Source organism: Plasmodium coatneyi, chromosome 4, assembly GCF_001680005.1.
Source record: "Plasmodium coatneyi strain Hackeri chromosome 4, complete sequence".
Taxonomy (NCBI): Eukaryota; Apicomplexa; class Aconoidasida; order Haemosporida; family Plasmodiidae; genus Plasmodium; species Plasmodium coatneyi.
Window position 1 is genome coordinate 1,566,800 of NC_033559.1, and position 10,490 is coordinate 1,577,289.

The 10,490-nt window shown below is 46.7% G+C and overlaps 2 protein-coding genes across 2 annotated transcripts; one reads left to right on the forward strand and one right to left on the reverse strand.

Annotated features, from left to right (window-relative positions):
- Positions 1-474: 474 nt before the first annotated feature.
- PCOAH_00009230 (Uncharacterized protein) lies at positions 475-7,943 on the reverse strand (the record flags this gene model as incomplete). The annotated part of the gene is made up of 12 exons (XM_020057732.1): positions 475-840; positions 929-1,044; positions 1,191-1,323; positions 1,428-1,550; positions 1,712-1,831; positions 1,968-2,012; positions 2,150-2,327; positions 2,482-2,544; positions 2,700-2,834; positions 2,963-3,330; positions 3,441-6,770; positions 6,879-7,943. 12 exons carry the CDS (start codon positions 7,941-7,943, stop codon positions 475-477), a joined length of 6,042 nt encoding a protein of 2,013 aa, XP_019913042.1.
- A 1,790-nt stretch (positions 7,944-9,733) lies between these two features.
- Positions 9,734-10,384, forward strand: PCOAH_00009240 (Uncharacterized protein; the record flags this gene model as incomplete). The annotated part of the gene is made up of 2 exons (XM_020057733.1): positions 9,734-10,024; positions 10,211-10,384. The coding sequence occupies 2 exons, from the start codon at positions 9,734-9,736 to the stop codon at positions 10,382-10,384; spliced, it is 465 nt and encodes a 154-aa protein (XP_019913294.1).
- Positions 10,385-10,490: the final 106 nt, after the last annotated feature.

The window sequence follows — 10,490 nt, forward strand, 5'->3', positions numbered from 1 at the left end:
ACCTAACCGCCTCCGTCGGGGTGACGCCAACGTCGGCCTTCTCGTGGAGAGTCCCACAGGGAGTTGCAGATCCCCCGAAAAAAAAAAAAAAAAAAAAAAGTGCGAATCCCTTTTGGGAATTAAAATAATTTAAAAGCTATCTATATGACATGTAAAGAATCAGCAAAAAAAAAAAAATGCTTGACAAAAGGAGAAGCTTCTTTTTTTTTTTTTTTTTTTTTTTGAAGTTCTTGGGGAGAGAAATTAGAAAGGTGGGTCACCCTGTAGACTCCCTTGGCGTAAATGATTCGTACTGGGACGCGCATGTGCAGCGTGAGAAAAGACCATGCGGGTGTGCTACGTAGGGGCTGCGTTTCCCTCCCCCCGAAGCAGTAAAACAAGAGAAAAAAAGAAAAAATAAACACACACATGTAGCATGTCAGCATGTGCGCTTATACAGGCGCGTGAGACCTCTCCCCCTGGTGCGAATTCCTTTCACTTATATTTTTTCCGTAGGATGGCACTCTTTTCGTGGATGTCCCTGGTACGCAGTTTTGTTTGTTTTTTTTTTTCGGGAGCGGAGGGCTGCTCAGCGGCTTGTTTATGTGCATGGTCGCTGTTTTGTTCCGCCGCGTCGTTGGGTTCATTTTCTTGGCTGATCTCTCCGTCTACATCTTCATCTGCATCAGAGCAATTGGAGGACATCCTCGCGCGCGCAGAAACATCGTCTCCAGAATTTATCTTCGTCTCGAGTAGGTGGGAAGAATCTTCCCCCTGGTCGCCCTGCGCCGCCTTGTCCATTTGGTTAATCTCCTTTAGCAGGCTCTGCATGTTGGCCTCCAACACGACGTTCTCAGATTTCTACGGAGGGGAGGTGGTGAAGCAGTAAATGGGAGAAGCTCTGTAGAGTTGTATCAGTGTAACAATGCGCGTGCATCTCCTCGCTTACGATTGCCGAAATCTTCGCGTCCACGTTGCTAATTTGCTCGCGCAGCTTCTGTTCCGACATTTGAAAAATCAGTTTCCTGTTTTTTTTCTTCGCCTCCAGTGAGCTGATCACATTATCTGAGGTGAGGGAAAAAAAAAAAAAAATGGCACAATTGTGGACTATCACTATGGGGTTTTCTGCCTATCGTAAGAAGGGGGAAAAAACGTCTGAAGGAAGTTGGACATTCTAAAATGTGCCCCCTCTCCAGCGGCTCATCATTTACTTATGTCACTAAAGAGGAACTCGCAGTTCTGTTTGAGGTACTTAACGTCGTCGACCCCTTCTTCTATGTCCATGAGTGAGAAGTGCAGGTAGTCTTTTTTTATTTTGTTCCTGCGAATGTCGTGCTTTAGTTTCTGCAGGTGGGGGAACGAAACGACCCGGCATGACAGTGTGCAGACACAACAGAGGAAAGGACATGGCGTAGCAGTATGCAGAAAGGACAACCCCTGGGCATTACCCGGATGCTCCTTCTCAGCTCGAAGTTCTCATGGATAATTTGATTCGTGTCTGCAATGTGCTTCTGGATTATTTTTTTTTTTATGAATAAATTTTTCCTGGAGTCGAAGTCGAATCCGATGACCTGAAAAGAGGGGGGGAACACCGGTGGGCATTTCTCCACGAAGAGAATTTTTTTTGTGACGTGGAGAGATACATTCTGATAAGAGGAATAGGGGGAGCTTGATCAGGGTGATCAACTGGACTACTGAGGCCGAGTCCCCCTTGTGCCTTCCCGCCACTTACGTTTTCATATTTCTGCTCCATGAGGACATCGAAGTTGATGCATTCGTGGAGGAACCTCTTCTCGAACTTTTGCTTCTTCCTCGTGAGCAGTTCGCTTAGGGCCAAATTCCTCTTGTGTTTCTGCGGTGAGGGGAACATGGATGGGATAGGCGGGGCGAACTGACTATCTGCACAAATGGACGGCAAAGTGGACAACGAAGTGGATGGAGAATTAGTTCGGTTTCCCTTAAGGGCGATAGTTCCCTCCTTTCCCTACCTCCAACAGGCGCTTCCTTTCTTCTCGTAAGGACTGCTCGTCAACCTGAGGGCATTAAAATTTCCCCATGGTGTGCAAAGCTGCCCACAAAAAAAGGGGGCTGATCTTGCAACTCTACCTGGACAGACACACCAGTGAGTTATTCTTGGAGTCACCATTTAATGTTCCCATAGAATACCTACCTGTAGTACATCTAATTGTCCCATCGAAACATCAAGCTTCGATAATTGTCCCTCTACCTCAGTTCTCTTCTTCTCTATTTGGTGTAGAGCTTCTTCCTTCCTTTCTTCATTTATTAACGTGGCGTAAATAGAAATACAGTACAGCTCGTGCAGCTTGATCAGCTTTTGTATGTTGTATCTGGTAGGGTGTGTCGGCAAAGATGGAATAAATGGGTCAGAGGGGAAGAGGAACTACATAAGAGGCACGTTTTGTGTTGGTGGTTGGTTTCACTTCGGAAGGGGTTCCTCCGAAAAGGAAGCTAAAGATATATTTTTTTTCCCTGTGGTCTTACTTCTTCTTCCTCAACTGCTTTAACTTCTCATTGAACTCCTCGCATTGGTCGGAGATCTGATAGCTGCAGGATGGGACGTATGACGAGATGAGTGAGTCATAGAATGATCGGCAATGTGCATCCCCATAATGTAGAAACGTGCAGTCAGCGCAGTGCTCCATCTCTCCACAGGGAAGCACACCCCACTGGCAGAAAAGCACGTGTAGAAATCCACTTACATGTAACTCTTCAAATCAGATAGCGCATTTCTTACGTCATTTTTTTTCTTCTCCTGAATCTCAAGACTCTCTGGGTCCGCTTCGACGTCGCAAGGAGCTGTGTCTTTGGGGAGTTCCTTGTCCGCCTCTGATTCACTTCGGGGAAGACAGAGCCAGGTAGATAAAATAGGAAAGTTGCGGACACACCATTGTAGAAGGCACAAGCGGGTGGGGACACACCTATGTGTTCTCCTTTTGTGAGAACCTGCCTACCCTCTACTCACCCTCCTAGCCCGGCACCCATCCCTAAAATTTCCCCCTTCTTTTGCGCTTTCACAGTTAGATCCCCTTTTTCATGTTCGTCAAAGGCGTCCCCCGTTTGATTCTCTACCTGGAGCTTGTGCAGGTGCATTTTGAGAAGCACGTCAGGGTCGAATTTGTTCGAAACAGGGAGGGTGTCACTCTTCACTCCTTTTAACGCTCCCCTGTTGTAGAGGCCGGGGTCGATGGTGTGAGAGTAGGGATGACTGAAATATTTGTCCGTAGCTTCGAGGGAGAGCTTCAGTTTGTTGGACACCAAGTTGATTTCTTCAACGTAGCTTTGCTTTTCTTCCTTCAGGGCGAGGAAGTGGCTCTGGAATTTGGCCTTTTGCTGTAATGGAAACGGTGGCAACGGTGAATGCGGCGAGAGCAGTGGAAGCAACGGGGTGTGCAGCTCCGCGAACGTCATGCCGATCATAGTGTTTTTCCCGCGGAACCCACCTGGTCGATAAGCATCTGTAGCACGTAGCACTGCAGACGCTTCCGAGCGTTCGTAAATAAATCGCAGGGGGGATAGAGGAGGTAGTTCCACTGCACGCTGTCCACCCCGCTGGCCGAGAAAGAGGAGCCGAACAAGTTGGCGTACAGATAATTCAAATTCATGTTTGTGCAGGGGTAGTAGTGAGAAAAGAAGAGGGAAGAAAAGTCTTCAGTGTATCGATCTATGTAATCTTTTGTTGTTTTTAAAAAGAAGAGGACATTATTTTTTTCTACATTTTGGAGAAAGTCGGATTCCTTAAGTTGGAGGAAGCGCAACATTTTTATTTTCTCTCTAATGGGACAAGAATGATTGTAGCTGCTTTTTTTAAACGCATTGGTGACATACAAGTTTGTGTTTAATCCGAAGAGAAAGTCTACTTGTGCGAGGGGGGAGCATTTTTTCTCTAGCTTTTTTATTAGGTGTTCTTTGGCTAGCTTTTTTTTTTCAAAATTTTTTTTTATTTTTTCAAATTCATTGATTAAAATTTCTGACTCGTTAATAATTTTTCTATCGAAAAAGAAGTTTTTTCTGTCCAATTTGATACTACTATTGCTGTTTTCGTTTTGGGTGATTAGTTCATGGAGCTGCTTTCGGAGCTTGTCTATTTGCTCTCTTTCTTCCTTCCTCTTCGCGTGGAGTTCACTCAGGTAGAGCTTGTTTTTGTAGTTTTCTAGGCACTCCTCCAGGGGGAGGTGGTACTCGTTTTCGTTCAGGAAGGTGAATATGGTCGTTTCGTTGTCGAAGAAGAAGTTCGTGTGCTGCGGCGTGCCGGTGGAAGTGGCTGCACCGGAAGATGTAACTTTATCATCACCAGCGCGAACCTCTTTTGTGGTACCACTACGGTGCCCCCCCCATTTAACTGATATTCTCTCCTGGAAGCTCTTCCCCCGCTTGTCTCGCAGGCGCTTCCTCAGGGCGCTGCTGTACACTTTTAAAAACACCACACTGGGTTGCCTCAAAAAGAAATTCACGTCACTTGGGTAGGGGCCCCCTTCACTTAGCTTCGCCAAGGTGGCTTGCATAGTTGGGTCGATGTCCTTCTGGCATATTAGTTGGAAGGGGGGTTCCCCATTGATTAGTGCTTGAGGGTTGGGTTTATCTCCACCCATATGGTTGTCCTGCAGTGGTCTGCCTGGTTCATGACCCCCTCCCACCTGATCACCCGTGGGTGCTACCCCGGAGGAACATGACGCGCCCTCCAAACGGAAGTGCCTTTCCTTAGTCATGAACAAATTGTATGTTCCACTTTTCATATCCACTGGGTGGAAGAAGTTAATCCTTTCCATTCCTCCCATAGGGGGGACCTGCACCTCAGGCCCCTTCACCATCCCAAGTGGGTATGCAGTACTGTCAAAGGAGAAGGTAACAACCTTATTCGAGTCCGTAACGATGTAAAAGCTGCAAATATGTCCAGCGTTCTGTTCCATCCGTTCGTTAATGAACTGAGCTCTACCCGTGTGACTGAGATCAATGTGTAGGTCTTCTTCCCCAAAGTTTAGGTGAAATAGACTAGCACCTGATGATTTTTCCTTCCTATTTGGTTGTTCATTTGGGTGGGTCTCCGCATCTTCGTTGCCCCCATCTGGATGAAATACCTTCCTCCTTCTGCGTCGCTTCAAAATGAATTCTTCGAAGGCATTTTCCTCATCATTTGGGCCATGTAAACCTTCACGTCTGCTCCCTTTGGCTCTTTTCAATCTTCTGAGGAAGGACATCTTCTTCCCAGATAGGGAGGATGCAACGTCGTTTGAGTGCCCTGGGGAGACTTCCCAAAATGTGACTTTGTTCATGTAAAAAAAACGGACGTTCAAGTGGAAGTCTACGAGGACTAGGTAATTACCAATGACCTTCCCATACACGACATTCTTGTGAGGCACCTTCCAATAGAAGACTCGTACGTTGGTGTCCCAGTTTTTTTTTCGCATGGTTATTGTCTCCTTCTTTATCAGTTGTACGAAGAGGAGGTAGAAGTTGCGTAGGTCCCCGGTGGTCATCAGGAGGCAGGCATAGTCACAGTCACGTTGGGAGGTTCGATCCAAGTTGGTGTCTACGTTGACATCGGACCGCCTGTACGTTGAGAGACTCAGAAGCAGTGCGGCCGTGTCGCCCCTTTCATCTCCTCCCTTCTCATCACACACCTGCGCGAGAAGCCTCCCTATTAGCACTTCATGCACGAAGTAAATGAACAGCTTCTGGTGTGACACAGAATAAATCAGGAAGAAGAAGAGCAGCGCCCCGCATACCTTGAAGTACCCATTGAAGATATGCTCATTCACCTTGTTGAAGACGCCGCACTCGATGGAGCGTCTTCCGCGGCGACCCCCCAGGAGGTGCTTGACACTCCCGTAGAGCAAAATCTTGCAGCTCATTAGATTGATAAAAAAAAAGGATCCATCTGTGAGGGCCACAAACAAGCAGTTGCATTCCCCCATCATGGAAAGAACATCGAACCATTTTATTCCCCTACCAGTACAGACAATATTCAACTCGTTGTCTGTAAGGGAGTAACACTTGAGCATTCTAGCTTCATCCAAAGTGAAAAGGTGTTTTGTGCTGCACAATTTAAGGTCCTTTATTTTGTGCAGAACAGTGTGTCCACAGAGGTAGAAGCTCGAGTCCTCAGCTAGATACATATTCTTTTGGTTAAAAGTTGTTGTGTAGTAGGAGAGTCCATTTTCAAGCTGAATGAGTAGATTCCCTCGGTGAAGGCAGACACTATTTATCCTGTGCGTCACGTACCTTTCAAAATTGACGACCGAGATGGGGGTAAAGATATGTGTAAGGTTGTCCTCATCATAGTGGAGCTTAGCAAAGTTGGCCTTCCGTTTCTTCCGCATCTGGGAGAGATCCTTCTTTTGGTGTGCTCCTTTGGAGGGTGTTCCCCTGTTGGTAGGGTGATCCTGCCCAGAGGAACATGAATTGGTGTAATCGTCCCTCGAACTTCCACAACCAGCGACACACTCAGTGAATGCCACGCTATCCCATGCCTGCTCATCGTCGACTCTCCCTTCCCCCTCCGATTCGTCCAACAGCTGAAACCCTTTGTCACTTATTTTATTTTCCACATTTTTAATTTCGTTTAATATGGATTCGAAGGTGGTTCTGGACTGCTTGGGGGGATTCTTCCTGATATGTCTCCTGTTGTTGGGGAGTACGTATCCTTTCGCCTCCTTTATACCTGTTTCTTTCGGAGGTGCCTCCATTGAACGCTTCTCCTCTGCCTTCCAGTTCTCCTTTCTCTTTTGGAATAAGCACTTGGTACTCACGTAGTTGTCTTCGACGGCGGTTACCTGGGGATGAGTGAATAAGGGGAGGGGTGCACAATTAGGGGCGCTCCAAGTTAGCATGTTAGCTAGTTAGTGGCGTCGATAAGTCACCACCGAGTAGACATGCCCCACCTTGCGAAAAGCGCCCGGGGAAAGCGCGCCATAGTTCACGCGAAAACAGACAATTTCCTTCGTAGCAAACGCAACGAAGAGATAATCGGGCAGGTAAAAAATGCAGCAGATTCTCGAGTAATTGTTGTGGCACCTCAGCCGGGGCAAGTCCGTCGAATTGGTGGAGAGGTCAAAAAAAAGGACCTCATTATTGGAGAGACAGATGGTGAAGACGTGGAAGTCTAGCCACGAGGTTGCTACAACGGGACTGTTCAAGGAGAGTTCCTTTACCGCGGTGGTTACGTTTGATTTTGTGAGTTGCTCATTTGAGGTGGCTACAAAGAGGACACTCCTTTTTGACACCAAAATGATTTTCTTCCCATCGTAGGGGCACACCATCATTTTTTTAAAGCTCGATGAGGACTTGTGCGTGGCAATTACTTCCAGGTCTCCTTTTTTGTTGCTGACCAACTTGAGGGAGCAGAGAAGGTAGTCCGCATCGGAGGGTAGATTACCGCCCAACTCGTCGCTTAACTTACCGGGGTTATCCCTTCCAGACAGCGCTCCCTCCTGTAAGGGGAGCCCACGGCGTTTCTTTAGTAGCAGGTACACCTGGCCATCCTCCAGTGTTACGTCTTTTATGGTTTCCCCAACTCTGTGTGTTAAGTGCACCTCGAAGGAGTTTAACCCATTCGCCTCATCGAATACGAGGTAGCACAGCAAATCGCCAGAAGCTCTATGTATGACCACTGCCATGGCATGCTCCCTTTCATTACAGGAGAATTTCCTCACAGGGTGTGGGATGTACCTTCCCTCCACGTTGTTTGTGCCAGAGTTCGTTTTCCCGTTCGTTTCTCCCTTCATGGCAACCCCTGTAGTGAGGCCCACTGCTACCTTCGCGCTTCTTCTCCCCTGGCCCGTCTCCAGCTCGAAGCGAACTTCCCCAAGGGTCTCACAACACGAAATGAACAAAAACTTCCTCTCATTGTTTACAAGGTTAAGTAGACAAATACAACCACCTTGCAAGAGGCACATAACATTTTCGCTGATGTATTGAAAGTCGGAACACGAATTGTAACGCGTCATGGTACATCTTGTAGCGTCACATATTGTGAGATGCGGGGAGTGGAAGAACGTTAGACATAAGCCTTAACTGAGATTCATGCGAGCAGCAGACTGAAATAAAGGAGCGCGGGGCAGTGCCATATATAAAACTCCGCAACGTTGTGCTTAGCGGATGGGTAAGTCCCTGCACGGTGGGAAAAGACGAAGGGCAATACGTACCTATCCGCGTGACCATACGCATTTTCCTCTTTTTATTTCCCTCCATTTTTGCTGCTATTCACCTTCCCACACTGCGCGAGACAAAGCAAACAAAAAAAAAAAAAAAGACATCTACCGAGTGCGTTACCTTACTGAAGTGACAAACGGGTGAGAATCCCCGCCGGTAAGACTTATAAGGCGAGAAAAAGTGAGAAGAAATGACGAAAAGGGAGAACTAAATTTTGCGCTGATTTTCTTAACACGTTTGTGCTTCCTGCGGAAGAAGACTATCTCTGCCCTATCATTTTACACAGCTCACGTAGCTCTGCGGTCAGGGAGGCAAATTGACGACGCGCATATCGTCTTGGAATGTTTAATGTAGAGAGTTGTACGAGGGCAAACTGCCAATCGGCCACCCGGAAAGTCGCGTCTCTTTCCATCCTCCAAAGTTCCCTCACAGAAAGTGCAAAAATGTTACGTCTACATTTTGGCTGAATTTGTAAGGGGCCTACCCCCGCTTTATTCGCGGAGCTCCTTTATTTTTCTCTCCGTTGTTGCACACACGAAGGGAGCGCAGTACCATCCTGGACACCATTTAAGGTGCCTCCCAATAGAGTTACAGGAAGGATGCCTCAGCGTTGCTAGTGCCAGGGCAGTTTAGCCGATCCGTCATAATGGCAAAGGAAAATGTCGGTGGGTGGCACTCAATTTGTTTCCTCTTTTTTACTGTTTCATTCTATGAGTTTTTTATTTAACCCCCCACAGCTTGCACAACTGAACAGCTGCCCGTTTTGCGTGCGTACCATTTGGAGGAACACATTCAAATTTTCCTTAGGGGCCAACTTAAAGGCAATCAAAACGGAGTACCGCGTTGGCTTTGTTTCTGTCATCGAGTGAGTCATTCCCCTTGGCGTTACAACTTTTCCCTCTGAGGATACACTACTTCCTTTGAACTCATCTCCATTTTGAAATGAATATATGTGCGTATGTGCCCATGTACGCAATTTTCACCGACTTCGTCAAAATCAACGCCGTTTCATAGGAAGAAGCACTCGCGGAAGAAGTGATCCTGAAGAACTGCAGAACGGAATGCGGCATACAGAAAGGATTGCACTGAAGCAGGAAAAGCATAGTTATAGCTATCCTAAAGCAGTTAGCCAGAAAGAAAAAAATATGAACAAAAAAAAAAAAAAAAAAAAAATATTCCATGTTCATGTAAAAATGGCATGTAGCTGTGATAAAAGGAGTGACCTTTCCTGTACGTAAGAAAAAGCACATATGGTTTTTTTCTTTTCGAAAAATCACATCGTTAATGTTAATGAAAGCGCAGTTTTGAGATGTTACGTGAGGAGAAAAGGAGAGAAGTCACTTTCGTCAAAAAAGGGAACAACATTGCGCATGAGTGAAAAGAAAAAAAAAAACAAAACAAAAGGGACATCCTCTGCAAGGGCTACAAGAGGATAGAAACCTTAAATAAAGAGAGGGTTAGTAAGAAGTGGACCTGAAGAGATATTCACCACTGAGGAGTGTACCCCTACCGGTGACGAAAAGGACCATCGCGTATAGTGTGCCAAACGTCCACCACCACCTACCTGTCCAGTGAGCCCGCAAAAATGTCGTTCCTTAGTAGCCCCTCGACCAACCACATGATAACCAACTTAACCAAAAGGACAAATGAATTTCAATCCAAAATAGATAGCATACTTAACAAAATAAGCACGGAAAGCTTGCCCTTCCAGAAGAAGTCCTTCATTTGCTGCGTGAACTGCTTCGACACATACAACACGGATTTTGAGACCATCGGCAAGTGCGTGAACAACTGCCAGAAAGGGACGGAGCATTTTGTGCAGGTCGTCCAAAATGAGATGCAGAACTTGCAGAACAATTTACAGTCATGTCAGCAGGTAAGTTGAAAAAAGAAGAAGGAGGATAAAAATAGAATAATACCGTGCAGGGTCCGTGTGCGTATTGTGGGGTGGGCATCCCTGGGAGGTATCCAATACGGAGGTGCCACCTGTTATATGCATCTTCGCCACCCCCTGTGCACATTAGCATCACCCCTTATGCTCCTTCCCCCGCCACCTTTTCAGTCCTGCTTCTACAAGTACTCCCCCAATTATGCCAAAAGCAACGCAAACATAGACGGTCCAACCATCGAAAAAGAAATGGAAGGGTGCGTGGTCAAGTGTTTCGACAAGCATGAACCCATGCTGCCGGAAATATCCGACCGCCTGCACAAGACGCTAAAGGAAGAGATGAAATGAGAAAAAAGGAAAAATGAGCGCAAATAAGAGGGAGCGGCTTGTTGTAAACTTCCCTAAGGTGGCCATCACCGAGGGAACAACAAGGGAGGAAACGGTGCAGAGTCCT